Source organism: Euleptes europaea, chromosome 7, assembly GCF_029931775.1.
Source record: "Euleptes europaea isolate rEulEur1 chromosome 7, rEulEur1.hap1, whole genome shotgun sequence".
NCBI lineage: Eukaryota > Metazoa > Chordata > Lepidosauria > Squamata > Sphaerodactylidae > Euleptes > Euleptes europaea.
The window spans coordinates 76453110-76475713 of record NC_079318.1 but is presented as its reverse complement, the minus strand read 5'-3'; the positions used below and the strand labels follow the sequence as shown (position 1 = coordinate 76475713).

Genomic DNA, 22604 nt, shown 5'->3' with positions numbered 1-22604 from the left:
CAAAACCATGCCCCTGAGAAGTCTATCAACAAACTTCTTTCTTCCATTCATTTTGTTGTTGCTTTTTAAACAGCCCTAAAATGAAAGAAAGGTGTCCAGAGAGACCAAAATAGCCACCTTATGTTTCACTGTATTCCCATATTTACAGTGCAATTCTAAGCAGAGTTCCCACGCAGCTTCCTGCCCATAATCAGCCTCTCTGAGCCTGTCAGCTGGTCACTACTGGTATTGTTCCTCACACTTACAACCCCCTAGTCTGACAATGTACAACTAAAATAATCCACAGTGAAACTTTTTCTTCCTACTTCCACACCACACTAGCTCTCACTATAGACCCTCTAGCTTAGAAGACAGCTTATAATGATAACAGGCAAAAACTATTGAGTTGGATCGTACCACTCTACTTGGTTAACTGTGGACCCTTCCATGAAAAAGAGCCCCTTGCGGCAGAGGAAGGCTCCATATTTAGCTGAGTAGAGTGGTAGAATCCAACAAACATGCAAAAATAAAAATCCCAGCCAATATATAATTACAATACGAACTCCAAAACCAAAGTCCAAGACCAAGTTCTCACGAACAATAGATCACCTGGACAACTTGCATCTGGGCTGCACCACTTCAAAATGCAGGATATCACACTGATTTATTGCTCCTCCACACAGGAAAATCTCCCTCCTGCATATTGAAAAAAAGTTAGGAAAAAGCTGACGCTAGAACCTTGCTCCCTGACCTCCATCTTGTTTTTAGGGTTGCCAACTTCCACTAGGGAAAAACCTGGAGACTTGAGGGTAGAGCCTGAGGAGGACAAGGTTTGGAAGGGAGGGACCTCAGTGGGGTATAATGCCATAGAGTCCACCCTCCAAAGCAGCCATTTTCTCTGGGGGAACTGATCTCTGCTGTCTAGTAGAAAAACAAAGCAGCTAGGCCACAATGTACAGGGTCCAACCGCAGCTTCTCACCTAATATTAAAATTAAGCCAAGCTTACCCGCCCCACCCTTCAATTCCAGAACATGTTGACAGTTTAGCGTTGGTTGTTATTTGGTCATTTATGCATGGGAGTTTTACCTGAGGTTCATTGATCGCTGGACCCACACTTTCCTGTTGCAATTTATGCACCAGCAGTCTCCAAGCTGAAATCAGGAAGCATTTGAGTCCCCGCCCTAGAAATGCTGCTTTGTAATTGGCTACAGTGCTTACTGTGAGAGAAAAGTCCTCCCCCCACCCCACGGAAACCCAAGTGCCATGAAAAAAAGCATTTAAGAAAATGGAACTCTCTAAAAGAAAAGGAAGGGGGGAGAAACCCAAGCCTATTTTTTTAAATCCTTTCTTCTGTTCAGAAAGAACTCTGAGGAAACAGGAAGCATTTGAATCTCCACCCCTTGATACGCTGCTTTGTAACTGGCTCTAGTGCTTTCTGTGAGAGAAACGTCACTCCCCCAAGCTTCTGTGTCCTGCACTTTGCCTTATGCATGGGGATTTCACCCAGGGTGATCTCAGGAGAGATCGAAGAATCGGGTTAATAAAGGAACAGGAAGTCCTGGGATTTGTGAGGGCTGGCCACAAGGTCATCTCTAATGGATGGAAAACTCATGCATAGCTCCAAGAAACAACTGAGACAGACTGGGGGCGAACGTGTGTGAAAGTACCCATGCATAAACGACCTTTGTCTCTCTCTTTCTGTTGGGGGAGCCACCCATAAGGTATTTTGAAAACATATAAGGACTGGAAGAACACAAAGATCCTGCACTGAAGATAAGTTAGAAAGGAAGAGTTCGATCTAAGGTTGACAGCTCCAGGTTGTGAAACACCTGGAGATTTTGGGGGTGGGGCTTGAGGAGGGTGGGGTTTGGAGAGGGGAGGGACTTCAATGCCATAGAGTCCAACTGCCAAAGCAGCCATTTTCTCCAGGGGAACGGATCTCTGTCGCCTGGAGACCACCCATAAGCTCTAAGCTTTGCCCTTGAATTTCAAAGTCTGAGCCTTAGGAGACATGGCAACCTTAAATTGGGGCACAACAGGCCAGCAGCAGGAGGGAGCCACTGAATATGGTACAGGTCTCACTCTAGATTTTTGTGGAGCCCAGGCAAGAGGCCATCAATGGGGAGGCAGGGTCCTCCTAGAGACCACCCCACATATATACACTCCGCTTTGGTGGGTGCTGCTGGTATTATTCCTTGTGTTAATCAGCTCTCACCCACCAACCTACAACCCTTTGGTAACCTAGGTCTCGATCTATCAATGGCTGTTAACCAGTGTGGCTGAATGGAACTTCCAGGTTCAGAGGTAGCATATACCTGTGAATACCAGTTTCTGTAGAGCAACAACAGGAGGAGGCATTGCTCTCTGTGCTTCCTGCTTGTGGGCCTTCTGGGGGTATTTGGTTGTCCACTATTGGAAAGAGGATGTGAGACAAAATGGACCATTGGTCTGATCTCACAGGACTCTTCTTTTGTTCTTCGGTTAACTTAAGGGCCGGAGCTGTGAAACTCTGGTCAATGGACTGAGTTTCTGTCTCTTCTCCAACATAACAATGGCAACAGACTGCCTATATCTCTGATTACTTTTCAGAAAGTTCCCTTTGAGGGAGACATCAGAAATCAAACATATTTGTGGGTTGGCTGTCTGTCTCTTTTCCCAAGTTGGAGCTCTGTGGTGTCCGGGAGACTATCCTACGACAAGCAGACTTTTGGATGTTCTAGTGCCATGCTTGATTTGTCCTTTTGGCAGAGAAGGCCATCATTTGATTTTTAGACCATCCAGACATTCTGGGAACGTGCAAATGTGGCAGCTGCCCAACCCACAAACCCAGAGCTTGAGCCCAAAGACTCTTGGGATGGTTTGTGGCCACCCACTCAATCTCACTTGGTTCGTTGCATCTCGGATTAGTTTTGACACATCTTTCATTCCTGGTCCAACGATTACTCATTGTGTTTCGCATTGTAGCTTTATCTTCTCTTAGCTACGGCCAAACGTCTGGGTGGTGGCACAAGTAAACACAAGGCCGTGGAAACAAACCACTGTGGTATGGCAAAGGGATGCAACACATTCAGAGAGAAACATTTTGAAACAACACAGCTAGAGCTTTAGGGACTTTAGCAGAAGAGGAACGAGAATGGCAGTGTAATCATCTGTAATTCTAGTGGATCCAGATTCTTTATTCCACTCCTACCTGCTAAGATAAAGACTCCCACAAGAATCAGGAACACCAGCAAGTACAGCCCAACCACTGCATATTTGAGGGCAGCCAAGGATCCAAGATGGCCGCAGGGCCCTGATGGTTTCTTCTTGCTTCCTGGACCTAGGGAAGCGTAGGAGAAGGAAAGGGTCAGTTAGCTATAATTTCAGAATGATTATCATACATTTATTTCTACCAGGATTAGGAGCATTATTAATTTGCTAGTTAGGTCATTTATATAACTGGAGCAACAAGGTATGCAGTAGTTAACATACTCTTTTATTTTGGTAGATTTTTAGTAACAGAGGGTAGACCTTAAGTCAACCGCTTTCAGAAGTTAGTACCCCCAAGTAGCAGACCACCCTTCATCAGGCAGGGGAGTAAAATACAAAGCAGGCAAGAATCCAGTACTGAAAATCCAGTACTGAAAAGAAGAACTCTTGGCCCGGGGGTTCACAAACTGATGATTGCTGTGTCATTCTCTAAGAGGCAAACAAATGTCATAGAATCATAGATTCATAGCTTTGGAAGGGACCACCTGCACAATGCAGGACATTCACAACTACCTCCCCCATACCCCCAGTGACCTCTATTCCATGCCCAGAAGATGGCAACAACAACAACAACCCTCCAGGATCCCTGGCCAATCTGGCCTGGTGGGAAATTGCTTCCTGACCCCAAAGAGGTGATCAGCATTACCCTGGACATGAAAGAAAGGGTCATGAGAGCCAAACACCGGCACAACCCTTCTTGCCCACCCTCTCATTGTCTGCCTAAATTCACAGAATAAGCATTGCTGTCAGATGGCCATCTAGCCTCTGCCTAAAAACCTCCAAAGAGAGCCCACCACCTCCCGAGGAAGCCTGTTGCACTGCGGAACTGCTCTATCAGGAAGTTCTTCCTAATGTTTAGCCAAAAACTCTTTTAATTTCAATCCATTGGTTCTGGTCCAACCTTCTGGGACAACAGAAAACAACTCCACACCATACTTTCTAACTGGAAGGGGGAGGAGTGACTTTCTCTAGAACAGGAATGGGAGTAGGGTTCTCAAACGACTGCAGGGAAAATGGTCTGTCCCATTAATACAGGCTTACTAGGATGTTATTTCCCAAGTTACCGTACTTATCTCCATGCCATGAAAAGCTCCACCTGTCCATTTCCATCAATTAAGCCTCTATTAAAGGGGCCTGTTGCCAACCCTAGATGGGAAATGTTTGAGCCAAATGAAGGGTGGGACTGTGTGGCATAATGGAGAGGGTGCCCTTGGGGAAATCACTATGGTCTGGTTCACAAGGGGATTAGACACATTCGTGGAGGATAGGTTTACCAAAAGCTTCTAATCTTGGTGGCTAAAGGGAACCTTCACATTCTGATGGGGTAAACTGTTGGAAATTGGGCTCTCCCTAACAGTGTCACTTGCCTCCACACTCAAAGGGGGGGAAGGGGAACTGACCAGATAGTCAGATAGATAGATGGGAGTTTGTTAGCAGTTGCACCTCTCCCCTCATTTCCTGCCCTTTGATGTTTAGAGCTATATTGTCAGGGACAATATCCTCTTCTCTCTCTCTTCCCTTTCGCCCAACATCCAAGCAAGATCTGGGAGCCGGGCGCTCCGCGCGCCCAGGCCTTCCCACCCCAAGATGGAGTGGAAGGCAGATGCCCTTTTATACCTAGAGAAACAGCAAGGTAGATCAGGATAGAGAATCCTTGTTTGTCCTTTCCTATCCAAAGTGTATTTCCACAATAAACGTACTATAGTTTGATTAGACCAAACGACTGCTCCTTTTATTTTCATACCCGCACGCATGAGTCAGCTCCCGCTGTTTGCTAAGCTTAAGGCACTCTGCTAAATACAGGAATATCTCCACGATAGATATTCCAACATAAACCTCTGACATTAGAAGAAGAACATAAGAAAAACCCTGCTGTATCAGACAGTGGTCTATGAAGTCTGGCATCCTGTTTCATACAGTGGCTAAACAACTGTAGGGTTGCCAGGCCAAGCCTGATAACTAGCAAGAATCTGTTTCCCATTTTCCCGCTTATGGCAGAAGACTTCCAGGTAATTGCGGCCCTTCCCCACCGATGCTCACCTGGTTTGTGGGCAGAAACTGGGGTCAAGTGAGGCACCTGACTGTCCTGAGGAGAAAAATCTAAAAGAAATATAAGGTCTTGTCTACTTGATGAAGCCTTTTTTTCTTTTTGATTTTGCTCTAGGGATGCTACCCGCCCCCCAACCCTCCGGCAGGTTGCCAGGCACTGCCTAGTGGGCCACCCTAGGCAGAAGGGTTTCAGGCGGAGGTATGTGGCATCAGTGATATCACTACATCATTTCCGGGCTTTTAAATGAGGTAGCTCTAAAAATTGCCAGAAACTCTATGGTAAAACCTTAAGAGTTTCTGGCGATTCTTAGAACTACCCTGCTTCACATTCAAGGTTTTCCACAGAAATGAAGTAATGATAATAAGTGAATTTTTAGGATTTGTCACAACATTCCATTGGAAGTCCAATGGTGAAGGGCACTGTGGTGGGGGGTGGGATTTGGATCCAGGGCAATATGGGGTTTTTATAACAATGCATTAGTAGTCAATAAGTGCTCTGTATATGTTTTTTTTTTACTTTGATTTTATGTATTTTATGTTTTTCTTTTCTTTTCTTTTTTTTCTTTGTATGTTTCATTATAAAAATGCAATAAAAATATTATAAAAAAAAGAAATGAAGTAATGATGTCAGAGGCATTGTGGTGTTGAAAATTTTTAATTATCCCTCCACTGCTCAGAGTGGTGGCAGGCAAAGAGGGCTGCCAGCGGGAGACTTCTCACCATAGCAGGAGGCCTGGCAGCTCTATAACCACATTCCCTGGAGGAGCCAATAAACAGGACATAGCAGCCACCATCTTCCCCTAGTGGTGGTATTCAGAGGTTTAAAGCCTCTGGATATGGTGTTTCCCTTTAATCAGTCAGCCTTGAAGGACCTATCCTCAACGAATCTGTCTAATTCCCCTTTAAAGCCATCTGTGCTCCTGGCCATCACTATGTCCTCTGGCAGTGAATTCTACAATTTAAACACATGAATAATAAAAAAAAAAACATTGTCGAAGGCTTTCACGGTCAGAGTTCATTGGTTCTTGTGGGTTATCCGGGCTGTGTGACCATGGTTTTGGTATTTTCTTTCCTGACGTTTCGCCTGCAGCTGTGGCAGGCATCTTCAGAGGAGTAACACTGAAGGACAGTGTCTCTCAGCGTCAAGTGTGTAGGAAGAGTAATATATAGTCAGAAAGGGGTTTCAGCTCAACCCAACCCCTTTCTGACTATATTACTCTTCCTACACATTTGACACTGAGAGACACTGTCCTTCAGTGTTACTCCTCTGAAGATGCTTGCCACAGCTGCTGGCGAAACGTCAGGAATGAAAATACCAAGACCACGGTTACACAGCCCGGATAACCCACAAGAACCAAAAAAAACCACGCTTCTTCTTTTTAGCCTGACCTAAGTCTAGTGCCCCATCAACTTCACTGGGTGCCCCGAGTTCTAGTGTTCTAAAAAAGGGAGAAAGAGCTCTTTCTAGAAAGACACAGATCTTTCCCATCTCCTCCTTCCTTCATCTGGATGATCTTTGGGCCAGGTACTCCCAGGAGGTTGTTCCAAGCCAAGCAAAAGGCTCTCTGGGAGCTGTATTGGGAGAGACAGTCCCATAAATACAAGGGAGCCAGACCATTTAGGGCTTTAAAGGTGAGTACCAACACCTTGAACTTGATCCAATGCTCAATTTGGAGCTAGTGCAACTGGCGGAGCACTGGTTATATATGTGCTCTCCATGGGGTCCCATCATAGTTGATGCTATTTTGGTTAACAGTTTTGATCTCGTGTTGGGTTTTATAGATTTATTTCTATTGTATGATTTTTTTATACACAATACACATCATTTATATCATACCATTCTCCATTTATAATATATGTAGAATGATGTACAATTTATTTTGAAAAATGCATACATTTTAGAGGGGGGGGATTCAGTGTGAGGAAATTGAAACTGATGCAAAGTCAGAGAATGATAGGCTTGATCTGCCCAAGGGAGAAGTAAAATCAAAACAGGAATTGTTGAGTCAAAACAGCAGGGATGAGAAATTTGAAATCTCCCCCTAAAAGAGACTGAGCTGGGTTTTTGGAAGAGTGCTTTTTGCACAAGTTCTCTTTTGTTTTGTGCTCTCATGCAATGCAAAACTTCATTCCACAAAGGTGATATCAACTGGGCAGGTATTCCAAAGTAACTCCTAATAAGGATAGGAAAAGGGTATGACTTAACACTGGTAGCAAAACCCCAGTCCAAATAGCCCCAAAAATCACTTACAAAAAAAGCTAAGTGTTTCTACAAGTGTTGTTGTTGGTTTAAAAAAAAATAAATCTGGCATGAGGAATTTCTCACAAACATTTTGCCAAGAGGAGGAATTTCGCATAAAACTCTAGCCAATGCTTGTGTTAGAGGGTTGAACGGGTACCTTTGCCTTTAAAAATAGCCTGAGAATAAAACAAACAAAAGGGAGATGAGTTTGGAAGAGTTCTGGAGGCATCAAAGCCTACAGAGACTGGATATAAACAAATTATAAAAATATATAGTTTGTAGGTTTGTAAGTCTCTTTCTGCTTCAAGGCAAATTCACAGCATGTTGCAGAGAGAGAACTGAAGATGCCTGCCTCCCCCTCAGTCAGTGTTTAGTAGGGCAAACCTTCAAATGAATTACTCCTGACTGCTTTGCAAAATGTCATTTTCTTCGCAACTGCCTATATTCACCCTCTCAGCTTCAATAAACAAATCCTGCAAAACCTCTTTCCATCATTGCAACCAATTCAAACACCAAGGACAGAGTCAACAACTAGGGGTCCTCGTGTGAAATGTCCTCTTGATTTTGAAGCCCCCATTTCTCCTACATTGCTTTTGCTACCTTGTTGCCTTGGAGGGCATCAGAGCCTGTTTTAGGTATTTTTCCGTCCTAGCAGCTATGGCCATTTAGGCACGGCCGTTACCTCGCGGGCACCTCGCCGACTTCTTTGGGGCTTTGCCTTGATTATGCTTGCATATTCCAACTGTGAAAGGCCACCTCACCCTCCCTGAGCGTTTCTGCACGTTTTGCCTGCGTTTTCTGGATTCGGGTTTAGCCAGCATCTAGCAAATGCATGGGAAGTGCGCAGAAACACATGGGGAGAGCGAGGCGACCTCTGATAGTCAGAAAATGCAAGCATAGTCAAAGCAAAGCCCCAAAGTAGTCGGTGGGGTGATTGTGAGGAAACAGCCGTGCATAAATGGCTTTAGACTCTCTCCAAAGTCCGTAGCCCTACTATTTTCATGACTGTTCACAACTCTTCACATCAACTGATCTTTCACTGTTTCCCCCTCTGCTGCTCCTTTGGGAGGTCATATTTTCTTGTTTTCGTTCGTCCTGATGTAATCCCAGACAATCAGGTATGGCGTCTAGGAGTCGACGGTGCATCTCATATAATGTCGCCAATCAGATTTCGCTATACACTGATATAAATAAGGCAAATGTAGCCCATTAGAGTGAGGGCAACCCTTTTTGCCGTGGGCCACGCAGTGATCACACGAAATGTTAGGGATGCCAGCCTCCGGGTGGGACCTGGAGATCCCAAACATTACAGCTCATCTCCAGAGTTCAGAGATGCTTTGGAGGGTAGAAGCTATAGCATTGTATCCCACTGAGGACCCTGTTCTCCCCAGGTTCCATCTCCAAATCACCAGGGGTTTGCCAACCCAGAACTGGCAACCCTATCGCCCCCATCCCCCACCGGTGGCTAGGGGGGACCTGGAAACCCTATTAAACATCAATCCATTTCTTGGTCCTTTTACTGTGATAAAATTCTGCCAAAAATCTTTCCGCTAAACTTTCCTTTCAGCTCAGTGGTAGATCCAGTTCCACTGAACAGTCTCTTTGAAAAAACCCACTAGCAGCGAAAACCATCTCTGCGTCCTCCTCAGACCGAATTCACCTCCACAGCAGCTGTCCTAACGTCCTGGCAACAGCTGAGCGGCCCTCCCCAAGGGCAAATTTTCACCTCATTTGGCAACCTCAGAATTTAGCCTTCTCACCCAACGTAGTTACTGCCGCCTGTTTTTCAAAACACCATCTGGAACTACCACTGTGAGGAGACCACTACCAGGCCAGGCCAAAGAGCCCAGCATCGCAAAAAAACCAGTGGGAACTTCTCACCGATGGGTGGGGTGATGTATTCCTGTCCCGCACTAGCCTCTTTCTCAGCATGATCCTAGCAACAAGAGCAAGAGGAACCCCAGGATTCCCCCCCCCCACAAAAAAAACTCCTTCTGCTTACTCTGGAGGAGGCATCTGGCTTAGTACAGCATGTGTATTCTGAAGTAGGGCTGCAGCCATAAAGCATTCCATGGCTATACAACGGAAGGATTAAACTCAGATATTACCTCATGGGCTGTAAGAAATCAAATTATAATCCCCAAAGAGAAATACTGAAAGGAAATATATGGCCCATGAAAACCAACAGAATTGCTGTTTCTGAACTGGGATGCGGGGGAATTTGAAAACCTGTCTGTTTCTTTGAGCCATTAATTCACTTAATGAATGAATATTTCTAACTTACAAGTCCCCGCCACAGGTTCACGAGGTAGATAAGGGTAAAAATATAGTAATGCAAACATGAAGCATGAATGCATTAAAAGCAATGAACAAGAATCATACACTGTAATCCTGAACGGAGTTGTGGTGGGGGTGGAAAGTGCCATCAAGTCACAGAAAACCTATTGCAGCCCCGTAGGCTTTTCAAGGCAAGAAACGTTCAGAGGTGGTTTGCAGTTGCCTGCCTCTGCCTAGCAACCCTGGACTTCCTTGGAGGTCTCCCATCCAAATATTAACCAGGGGCGACCCTGCTTACACCCTTCTAAAGCCACTGATGTCGGTGGGTTTACAAGATGCATCTCTCTTTAGGACTGCAATGATAAATGTTTAGAACCAGCATGCTATAGAGCAGCTTTTAAAAATATCAGGCGAACAATAAGATGTACCAGAAAGCCAATTCATCTTATGTAAATGTCTTTGTGAAGTACCCAGAATTACCCCTTCCTTTCAGAAGCAGGTTGTTCTGAATAAAGACAAATAGTTTATCCTGTTTTCTGTAGTTGCTAGCCTTACACAGATGGCATAAAAGCCTGAGATAATCAACAGGCGGGGAGCTAAAGCATGATCATACCCAATATCCCTCCTCCCTCCCTCCACACATGGGATTCTGTGCAGAGCCTATACATATATGTTACCTGGACAAGGTTTCTCTCTTCTACGCATCCCTGGATAATGGGGAAAACTCTAAAAGAGCAGAACTGGACATCTGAATGGATTCCCTTTGTTCCACTCCTTTATCACCATGAAATTTTGCCCTATTCTGTGTTTCACTCGTCTTGGATTTTTGGGAGAATAGCTAAACTGGGAGAACAGCTAAAATTAAATCTGGAATTGGAGCACACTTTCTCTTGGGGGGCTCCAGAACAGGAAGTCAGCTGGAGAAAAATATTCAAAGAAACTGAGCACAGAAAGGAAAGAGATGGGAGGAGCAGGGGTTAGTTCCCCTTTTCTGTCCATTCATTTGAAATGTGTTTGTAAATCAATCGATTCAGAATCTATTCAGAATACCATTTAAGCGCATTTGAAACTGCCTATATATTACAGGCGCATGCCATCCAGGGTTCCAGCTCCACCTTGGGAAATTCCTAGAAATGTGGGGACTTGGAAAGGGAGAGTTTGGGCGGCAGAGGGACCTCAGCACCAGTCAGGGATGGAACAAGGATTTGGGGTGTCCTAGGCCTTTTATGCATGGCTGTTTCCCTCGCTGTCACCCCTCCGATGACTTGGGGTCTTTGTTTTGATTATGCATGTCATTTCTGAACGTCAGAGGTCGCCTAGCTCTTCCCCTGCATTTCCCCCTGTTTTGCCCCCGTTTTCAGAGACCTGTTTTATCTCGAATTTGAAAATGGGGGGCAAAATGCAGGGAAACACAAGGGGAGAACAAGGCAATCTCTGATGGTCAGAAACAGCATGCATAATCAAAACAAAGACCCGAAGCTGTCGGAGGGGTGACGACGAGGGAAACTGCCATGCATGAAAGGCTCTAGGATACAGCAACCCTGGGCTACAGAGAGGTGGGAAGATCATGGCCACCCTTCTCCCCACCCACACTGTGGGAAAAAGCCACTGCCCATACACCTTGTCTCCCAGCTACTTGTTCAGGCAGGACAGCTCCCACCATCGTCCCACCCCGCACCACAGCGATAAGCCATTACCAGCCCTCCTCGTCCCCTGGCAGTCGGGCAAGGCAGGGCACAATAGTGCCCACCCTTCTCACCCCTAGCATCATGGCAAGAAGCCACTGACCATCTCCTTGCCCCGTCACCATGGTAGAGGTAAGGAGGAAGAGGGCCTGCCCCACACCCTGACAGGGGCAATGAAGGAGAGAGCAGGCTCCCTGCCAGCCACCCACTGGTGCCCAGGGCACCTCCTGGGGCAGACCCCAAAGCTACAGGCAGGGTTTGGGGGGTGACCAGGCTGCTTGGTGCCTGTCCCTCACTGGTGCCCTAGGCAAGTCAGAGGCCGCCCTTGGCAGCAGCATGATGCCTAGGGTTGCCAGGTCCCTCTTCGCCACCGGCAGGAGATGTTTGGGGTGGAGCCTGAAGAGGGTGGGTTTTGGGGACTTCAATGCCATAGAGTTCAATTGCCAAAGCGGCCATTTTTTTCCAGGTGATCTGATCTCTATCGGCTGGAAATCAGTTGAATTAGCAGGAGATCTCCTGCTACTACCTGGCAGTTGGCAACCCTAGTGATGCCATAGAGTTCACCCTCTGAAGCTGCCATTTCTTCTAGCAGAAACTGATAGTTGTAATCTGGAGATCAGTTACAATTCCTGCAGAACTCCAAGCCCCACTGTGAGTTTGGTATTCCAAAAATCAACATAGAGAGGACGACCAAGGAGAAAAGCACATTAGCGGGCATGTTTGAATAATCTGGCCCAAATCACAATCACATCAGTACTGGCCTTCTGTTCTCAATAAATAGGAAATTGGTATGGTATAATTATTCAGTTGGAGATAGATCAAGGAGACAAAGGATCAAAAAAATTACAATATATATAGGTTTTTTTTTTTACTTTATTTATACCCTACGTTACTTGCTGGGACTCAAGGCGAATTGCAAAACATAGATATCAATTCAAGCAGACAGCATAAAGTACCCAATAAACAATGCAATAGGACTAGGTGACAGAACTGGAAAATAATGCAAAGAAACAAGCCAAAAACTATCTAAGGCATGATATACAGTATCACAAAAAGTGAATTACAAAGGCAGAAAATAACGCAGTAAAAGCAAGGTGATATACAGAATAAACATTGCAATAGACTGCTGTCCTATTCTCTTATAAAAGTGACCTCCTGAGCTGTTCTCATATCCCATAGTTCTAATCTGTTTATAAAAATGTCCTCCTGAACATGGATTCATGTAATCAAGGACTGAGCAGATGACTATCCTTTGCTTGTTTGGCTTTGAGCAAAAAAAAGAAAAAATGTTTTCTTTTTTTAATCAACAGTGTTATGATATTGTATATGTTGGGATTTAAGTTTATAACGGAAAGAAAATCTGCTTTACAAAGTGAGGTTAAAAGAAAAATGAACTCATCCTGAATGTTCTTTTAAATATTAAATGTCTTCCCAAATTGTTTATATATCCCCCCCCCCTCCACAAGGGTGATGAATACCACATATCTTATATTTGGCTAAGGGATTCCACATAAGCGTTTGTTATTGGGTGTAACGGAGGAGAACGCCTCCAGCTAGAATGTAGAACAAGCTGCCGAATTGTGTTACTGAAGCAAAACTGATGCTCACCGTAAACAAAATGAATGTAATACCATTTTATAAGGACTAGAGTTGCCGGCTCCATGTTGGGAATTTCCTGGAGATTTGGTGGGTAAAGTCTGGGGATGGCCGAGTTTGTGGAGGAGAGGGACCTCATCGAGGTATAATGCCATAGAGTCCACCTTCGAAAGCGGCCGTTTTCTCCAGGGGAACTGATCCCTGTTTGCCTGGAGATCAGTTGTAAACCCAGGAGATCTCCAGCCACCACCTGGAGTTTGGCAACCTTAATGAGGACCAACCAAGGCACCCCAAACCAGGTGCATTACAAACAAACAAAACCTGTTACCAGTTTGCATATGGAGGGGAAGAAGCACATCTATTCTTGATTGCCTTAAAATCTGGCTCAGAGACTGAGCATCTGCTTTGCAGTTTCAAGGTCTCGGGCTCAGTCCTTAGGCTCTCTGGTAACAAATGTTGGGAAAGTGTTTTCTCTTCCTGAGGCCCTGCAGACCTGCGGCCACAGGAGATCACGCGGAGATAAACGGACTGACGGTCTGACTCAGTGTAAGGTTTCTTTGTGTGTTTATATGGGAGGCAGACCTTTGACTCCTGGTGATTACTATGCACACCCCTCTGAGCTATTCAGGCAGGGCACAGACAATACTTTTTGGTGATTTGAATGAAGGTCTGTTGGTCATAACGGATCATCTGAGGCTCCATCTATACATTACAAAGTCTTTGCGTTTCCTGGGGAACGCCACAAAGTCTTTGTATCGCACATGCAATGGGAGTTTTGTGCCTCCCAGGTGCACTGGGGCGGTTTTCCGTTTGCACTGTGTAAACTGTGGCACAGACACCGGTGTGGGTAGGGTTGCCAACCGCCAGGTACTAGCTGGAGATCTCCTGCTATTACAACTGATCTCCAGCCGATAGAGATGGGTTCACCTGGAGATAATGGCTGCTTGGGCAATTGGACTCTATGGCCCTGAAGTCCCTCCCCTCCCCAAACCCCGCCCTCCTCATGCTCCGCCCCAAAAATCTTCCGCCAGTGGCAAAGAAGAACCTGGCAACCCTAGGTGTGGGCAACTTACGCTGGTCCACCCCTAGACCACAGCGGCAGCGCGGCTCTCAGATGCCAGCATGGCCTCCCGCTGGCGTTCTGGGAGGTGTTCATGTTTATGAACATAAATAATGGCCGCTTGGGCAATTGTTTATGAACACCTGGGGGTGGGAGGTGGGGCTGCCTTTTGGCAGCTTCCTAATCCCTTTTGCCCCATGCTCAGGAGGGGCTACACCAGCAAAATAACTGGCTTAGCTTGCTAAAGTCTATGCAGCATTTTTCACCTTTTTCTTTGAAGTGCCTTGAATTTTCTTTTTTTCCGGACAGGCAGCCTCTGTGGGGGCGCGGCCGCACCCCTCTTGGCCACTGCCTAACTGCCCCCCCTTCAGGAATGGACTGCCTGAATATAAATTGATCAGGTGGGTGGTGGCTGTGGACTTAGGCTGGAAGTGACTTGACTTCCCCCCCCCTTTTAATAGTTATTTTCTTTTCCTCATATTCCTTAACTAGCTTATCTCTAAATCTGTCTCTGTGTCTTTCTCCAGTTTCACAATAAAAACTTTTTTCCCCATTTCCGAAGAGTTAAGATGGGCGTCCGGTCCAAGCAAAGGCAAGTAGATCGAATGACTGAGCTGAGAAGGTTTCGGCCAAACTATGAGACAATAAAACACTGAGGTCACCCTTTTGTTGGCCATGGTGAAATGAGATCCCTGGAGAAAACACTGAGCTTTAAGAGGAGATTTTTTTTTTGAGGGGCGGAGGAAGCGTGAAATGCGATGTTGTCTTTGCTGTGCAGTAGACCTTGCCTCACCCCGGTATGGGTCAATATGTAATTAATTACCAGGATGCTGTTATCGTCAACTTGTGGTTTGTGATTGTATGTCCCTGGCCAAACAGATGGAAATGGAGGTTTCATAATGATGACAGTCAGCAATATTTTTCTCTGACACCTATATCAGGCCCTTGGGGAGCCGGAGAGGAATTGGCCTGGCCCTTCTCCGTTAACCGCTCTCTTTCTGAGCCAGATCACAGCTGCGTGTCAAAAAAAGGCCTCCAGTTGCATCCTTGTTAACAGCATCAATTAGATGTAGGATTGCCAGGTCCCTCTTCGCCACCGGTGGAAGGTTTTGGGGGCGGAGCCTGAGGAGGGTGGGGTTCAGGGAGGGGAGGGACTTCAATGCCATCGAGTCCAATTGCCAAAGCAGCCATTTTTCTCCAGGTGAACTGATCTCTATCAGCTGGAGATCAGTTGAATTAGCAGGAGATCTCCTGCTACTACCTGGTAGTTGGCAACCATGATTAGAAGGAACAATAAGATTGCAAAAAGCACATTTGATGCTTCCCTTACAGTGTCTCTGTGTGTGGGGGGGGAAGGGAACCCCCTCACAGTCAAGAGGTCTAATCCTGACAGACTATTGAGGTTGTGGGCAACAAATAAAAACAGGCTAAGCCTGACGCCGCCTCCGCTGATGTCTCCAGAAGCCTATTACGACAATACAGAAAGAAAACTGAATGACTATATAACGTATCAGGATGTGATCAATACCCATGGAGAGATTAAAACATGGCAGACAATTAAAGAGGAGAACAAAAACATAAAGTGGCTTAGATAGTGCCAACTAGTCTCAAGATTAAGAAAAGACTGCCTGGCAATGGGCACAATGAGAGATAGGACAGAATTTGAAAGCATGATTATGAAACACAAAGACTATCTCCTGGGTAGGATATACAAATTGCTACTTAAATATGACACTGAGTCTGAGCAAGTCAAACCATGCATGGTGAAGTGGTCTAACCCTTGTTGAACCAATAGTCCAGCCAGCCCTTCACTATGTTCCATGTTGTACCATATCTCATAGTTTAGGATTTAACGCAGAGGCAAATTTCACAAACGTTCATGTTCTAACTGTGATTGGGAAACTGCCGTCTCTGTTCATTAGCCAAGAGAAGGGTACTTGCCCCAAACTCAGTTGAGGGACAGGTGACTGTAAACCTGCCCAGCATGGAGAAGGAGGGCATTTAACACCTAGGAACACTTCAGGTGTTCCTCTTTACCAGCAGACTGTTCTAATGGCAACTGAGAGAAGGAACACATCCCTATTGCCAGTTCAAATGAGCCAATGCTCCCTAGCCAATCAAAAGTTGGATGGGAAAACACTAGGGTTGCCAGCCTCCAAGTACTAGCTGGAGATCTTCTGCTATGACAACTGATCTCCAGCTGAAAGAGATCAGTTCACCTGACGAAAATGGCCGCTTTGGCAATTGGACTCTATGGCATTGAAGTCCCTCCCCTCCCCAAACCCTGCCCTCCTCAGGCTCCGCCCCAAAAAACCTCCTGCTGGTGGCGAAGAGGGATCTGGCAACCCTAGTATACACATTCAGATGTGCATTGAAATGCAGAGCAGACAGGTATTCTTTGGATGCGTATCTGGGTTGCTCCCTGTTTTGCTAAAATGAAACTGTCCTATGACAGGACAGGAAGTGTCACCTTTGCTGAACAGGCATGGGCTATATCCTTTGACTCCCCACACCATTTTAAGATGAGAGCAAAACATTGGCTTTTTTTCTCTTCATGTGATACCCATCATCCCCGATTGGCTGGGATTACAAAACAAAAAGACAGCCCAGCCAAAAAACAAAAAAAGTTCCAGCAGAGCAGCAGAGGGGGGAAACAAGAGCTACATGGCAACATGACAAATCGATACAAACAGCAATGGGGGGGGGAAGGGTTTGTTTGAAGACCTTGGAGGGGGGTGCAACTTGAATCAAGAAGCAAGACTGAATCTCAGCCGACATTTTTCAGGAAACCACAGCCGCGGAACTTCAGTTTTCAGAAAGCACAAACCTCTAGCCGTTGTGATGGCTGGGGAAAATCTCAACATATGTTAGAAATTTCTGTTGGTGTAAGTCCCCATGCCACTGCTTCATCTTTCCCGAACCCTGAGGCACCAACAGCAGCAATTACACTTGTGACATCTCAAGCTGATTTTAGTCCTCTTAGAAACAAGAAGAACTGGGAAGTCCCAAATGTCTCAACTAAGAGCCTATCCCATTAGGTAGGGGATGGGCATTTTTAGGCCCTTTGGGGTCCCCAGTGTAGCTGTGCAGTCTCCCTACCCCCCCCCCAAAAAAAAACCTCAAATAAATAAGGATATAAGAACATAATGGTTGAACCAACTTGAGGGCTAAGAAATGCTGTGCTTAGTAGGGCAAAGGGACTGAGTCACCGAAGGCCGCATCTACGTGTCACAGCCTCAGCCTTTCCCCATGTCCATATCAAGGAATAACGATATCATTAGAGTTACAAGAACACAAGAAGCCCTGGCAGGATCGGAGAAGTGGTCCATCTAGTCCTCCAGCATCCCATTTCACACACTGGCCAACCAGTTGCCCTGGAAGGTCAACAGGGCATAGGGGCCATGACCTTCCCTTGATTTTGCCTCCTAGCTCTAACTGCCAGGCTCATAAGGGGAACTCCAGTGGGACTAGGGGTTCTTCTCTTGCCTTGAAAACCCTGTGGGGTCGCCATAAGTCAGTTGCAACTTGAAGGCACATTTTTTTTAAAAAAGGTAAAGGTCCCCTGTGCAAGCACCGGGCCATTCCTGACCCATGGGGTGACTTCACATCCTGACGTTTCCTAGGCAGACTTTGTTTACGGGGTGGTTTGCCAGTGCCTTCCCCAGTCATCTTCCCTTTAGCCCCAGCAAGCTGGGTACTCATTTTGCCAACCTCGGAAGGATGGAAGGCTGCATCAACCTTGAGCCGGCTACCTGAAACCGACTTCCGTCGGGATTGAACTCAGGTCGTGAGCAGAGCTTGGACTGCAGTACTGCAGTTTACCACTCTGCTCCACAGGGCTCTTGATGACACTTTTACACACCCGTTATAATTAGGGATCCAGTTAACTTTGTGCAGAAGAGCAGGCAAACATAACACTTTTGGCAGGCACAATCAGAGGTAAGCAGAGCCTCCAATTGCCTTGCCTTGCTCTGCTACCGTCTGACTTGAACATCTGTCACACATAGGGTTGCCAACCTCCAGGTGGTGGCTGGAGACCTTCCGCCATTACAACTGATCTCCTAGGTGACAGAGATCAGTACCCCAGGAGAAAATGGCCACTTTGGCAATTGGACTATTTGGCATTGAAGTTCCTCCCCTCTCCAAACCCCGCCCTCCTCAGGCTCCACCCCCAAAATTTCCAGATATTTCCCAACCTGGAGCTGGCAACTGTAGTCACACACCTTTACAGCCACACAGTAGCTGTGTTTGCTGACTTTAGTTGCTTTATGATTTGTTAGTTCTGCATAGGGCTGTTGATTCGGTTCGGCCCGAACTGAAAATCAGCCGAATTTCCCCTGATTCGGTGGTTTTTAGTTCGGGAGGAACCGAACTCAAAACTGGCGGGCAACCGGGGGGGCGAATTCAGCGAGTTCGGGAGTTCGCGAATAAATCCGGCAAATTCGGGGCCGTCAGTAAGCAGCATAACCGTCAGTAAGCAGCATTCTCCTCCCCCGGCCAATCGGTGGCCAAGCTGGGTTTTCTTCTGGCCAATCAGTCAGGATTGAGTACTGGAGGAATCAGCTGATGTGCGGCCCGGCCAGGGAGAGAGAGAGAGAGCGAAATCCTCGTGTGTGTGTGTGGGGTGCTTGTGCACATTTGCTCCTTTCTGTGGCTGCAGGGGGCGTATTTTTTGGGGTACAGACACAAAACTTTCAGTGGAGCTTCAGATGAAGCTTCTTAAGATACCCCCCAAGTTTTGTAAACATTGGGTTAGGGGGTCCCGAGATATGGGCTCCCCCCTTTTTCTTTCCATGGCTACAGGGGGTGCATTTTTGGGGGTACAGACCCCAAACCTTCAGTGGAGCTTCAGATGAAGCTTCTTAAGATACCCCCCAAGTTTTGTAAACATTGGGTCAGGGGGTCTCGAGATGTGGGCTCTCCCCCTTTTCCCTCCCCCCTTTTTCCATTTATGTGGCTGCAGGGGGTGCTTTTTTGGGGATATAGCCCCGAAACTTTTAGCATAGCTTCAGACAATTATTCTTAAGATACCACCCAAGTTTTGTAAAGATGGGTTCAGTGGGGGCAGAAATATCGCCTCCCCCCCTTTTCTCTTTCCGTGGCTGCAGGGGGCGCATTTTTGGGGGTGCAGATCCCAAACTTTGAGCGGAGTTTCAGACCAGTGTTCTTAAGAGACCACCCAAGTTTTGTGAACATTGGGTCAGGGGGTCCCGAGATATGGGCTTTCCCCTTTCCCCTTTCCCCTTTTCCCTATTGGGATGAATGGATCAGCCGATCCTGTGTGCATCTTCTCCAGAGCAAAACGTCCCGTGCCTAATTGGAATCATCTTGGATTACAAGTCCTCCCCAGCCCCTCCTGATGGAACAGAAGACAGCCACAGTAAGACCCCTTTGGGGGCTTTAATCTATAATTTTTCTGCTGTGTATGTGTGTGTGTGTGTGGGGGGGGGGAAGCAGAGTCTGTGTGTGTGTGGGGAGGGAGCAGTTTCTGTGGGTGGGGGGGAAGCCAAAGGGGGCTTTCGTCGGTTCTGCCTGGGGTGTGTGTTCCCCCTCGAGTCTCTCGCTCCCTGGTTTGAGGGGGGAGGTTTCAGTTGTGTGTCTTCTGGTTTTCCCTGTTGCAAAGGTGTTGTTTTACAAGGTTGTGTTGCTTTGCAAACTGCTGTCGGGGCTGGGAGCTTTGTGCGTGGGCGGCAAGCTCTGCTGAGAGATGCACATTAAGGGTGGGGGGACCCCTTTCAGGGCCCATATCTCAGCCCCCCCTGACCCAATCTTTACAAAACTTGGGGAGTCTTTCAATAAACATCCTTTGAAGCTCTGCTGAAAGTTTGGGACCTCTAACCCCAAAAATGCCCCCCCAGAGCCGCGGTAAGGTGCGATTGTGTTTTTAATGGCTTTATTCGGCCGAATTTTTTTCCCGAACTTTGAATTCCCGCCGAATTGAACGGATCCGAAGTGGGGGAGTTTGGACTTCGGCATATCCCGAATCTAAACGGGCCGAATTCGGCCGAATCCTAACTATACCGAATTTTTTTAAATTCAACAGCCCTAGTTCGGCAGATTTTGTCTCCCAGTAGGGATACTTGCTTTTAATGTGTACTTTTCATGTATGGCTGGTTCTTGCTGACACACACACAAACTTTTAATCTTTAAATACTGACACACACACAAAAACTTGTAAAAAGACATGCGGCCTGTGTGTGTTTGTGTGTGAAAACCATAACCCCATTGGACTCTGAGAAAACATTCATGCACAAAATGTTCCCAAACCAAACAGATTGGCAGCCATTGACCGTTGTATATGGACCTAGACAAACACCAAACAGTATGATTTTTTTTAAAACCACATTGTGGTTATTTATGACAGGCTTACAACTGCTCTGACAACTCTTTGTTCAAACAGTTGGCTGCACTGTATCTTGCCACAACAACGGGGCTGTGGGGGGGAGAATACAACTCCCGCTGGGCTGTGCAAAAATGTGCATGCGCAAAATGATGCCAATTGTTTGTACTGTTGGAATGTGTGGCAAAAGTAACCCACTAAACAGGCGAAAATTGCTCATGAGCAACCAAGAAGCCTGTCAAAAAATACAGCTGGTGAGCAGGACGTGGGCCAAACTGCTGGGTTTTTGAGCATCATGAATATTAAGCAGGAATAGTTTATGGAACCAGTATCTGCCTTTCATATAACCAGATCCTGGTTTGCCTAACAATTCTGGCTTCTCTTTCCCTTGCCCATCCTGCAGAGACCCAGCTGGAGAGCTGGCCTGGATTGCAGTGAAAGTAGCAGCAGGAGCTAGCCAAGATTAAACCAGAATGCCTGTATTCATACATTACACAAAACCATTGTTAAGACAACCTGTGGTTAATAAATTCAAGAGCCAGCGTGGTATAGTGGTTAAGAGTGGCAGACTCCAATCTGGAGAACCAGGTTTGATTCCCCACTCCTCCATATGAAGCCTGCTGGTTGACCTTGGGGTAGTCACAGTTCTCTCAGAACTCTCTCAGCCTCACCTATCTCGCAAGGTGTTTGTTGTGAGGAGGGGAAGGGAAGGTGATTATAAGCCTCTTTGCGACTCCTTAAGGGTAGAGAAAAGTGGGGTATAAAAGCCAACTCTTCTTCTTCAAACCATGGATTCAGATCCACGTTTGAAGTACTCTAACTAACCAGAGTTACTGGAGGATGATCACTTTGGTGGTCGAAAGTGCCATCAAGTCGCAGCTGACTCATGGCAACCCTGTAGGGTTTTCAAGGCATGAGATGAACAGAGGTGGATTGCCATTGCCCACCTCTGCAAAGCAACCCTGGGCTTCCTTGTTGGTCTCCCATCCAAGTACTAACCAGGGTCAACCTTGGTCACCTTGGAATATCAGATGAGGTCGGGCTAGCCAAGGCCATCCCCGTCAGGGCACGATCACATTAACAACAGCTATTTTGTATTAAACTGTGGTTTCACCTGATGTCTGAACTAAGTCACTGGATCAACTCATAGACAGTCAGTGGCACAGCAGACTAGTTCAAAGTTACCAGTCAGCTATCCACCATGAATCCAACAAGACAATAGAAGAGCCCCGCTGAACCACTGCAAGCATCCATCTTGCATCAGGTTCTCACTGAGGCCCCAACCAGATGTCTCTGAGAAGCCCACGAATGGGGACAACGGCTTTCGTCAATTACTGCCTCCCAGCAACTGGAACGCAGCCTCTTAACAAGGTCACTTTTCAGCATCTCTCCGGAATTCTTTCCCCAGGTACATTTGCCTGCCCCTTTTGTAGGCGTCTCCCACCGGCAGGTGAGGACTGGTTTGTTTCCCTTGGCATTCCCTCAGTGATCCCTCCTTCCTCCCCAATGTTTGCACTTCGTTTTAAGGTCTGGTTTTAACTTGTTTTAATGATGTATTTGTGTGGTGGTTTTAATGGCTTTCAAGATGAGATTTTAATTTGTATGTTTCAATTTGTTAGCCACCTTGGTGGCAGAGCCACTGGAGATCTCACAAGTCAGTGTATCTGTGATGCTGGGGAGAGGGGGGAGGCTGTCCCTAAGTGCATCACCTTGCATTTACTTATTTTGAACCCCACTTGCCATTTTATTGCTCATTCCTCCAGTATAGGGCAGTCATTTGGAACAGGAAGCTTTACCATCTGTAATCATGTGTGATTAGGGATGGTAAAGCTCCCTGCTTCAAATGGCTGTCCCCATACTGGAGGAATGAGCAATAAAATGGTGAGCCCTGGCCTGGCTAGCCTGATCTCGTCAGATCTCAGAAGCTAGACCCTGGTTAGTACTTGGATGGGAGACTACCAAAGAATACCAGGGTCACTATGCAGAGAAAGGCCACCTTTATTAGTCTCTTGCCTCGAAAGCCATACTGAGTTGCCATAAGTCGGCTATGACTTGCCGGCACTTTATACACACACACACACAATCATGTGTGATCTGCAAACCTGGAGACTTGTGGGCTGATAGGT

At 46.5% G+C, this 22604-nt stretch overlaps 1 protein-coding gene across 1 annotated transcript in view; it reads right to left on the bottom strand.

Annotated features, from left to right (window-relative positions):
• SCARA5 (scavenger receptor class A member 5) overlaps positions 1–22604 on the bottom strand; it is a 105642-nt gene that overhangs the window by 80707 nt on the left and 2331 nt on the right. Inside the window, exon 2 of the mRNA XM_056852731.1 lies at positions 3171–3299. Within this exon, the coding sequence (XP_056708709.1) occupies positions 3171–3299 (129 nt within the window). The remainder of the gene's footprint in view (positions 1–3170; positions 3300–22604) is intronic.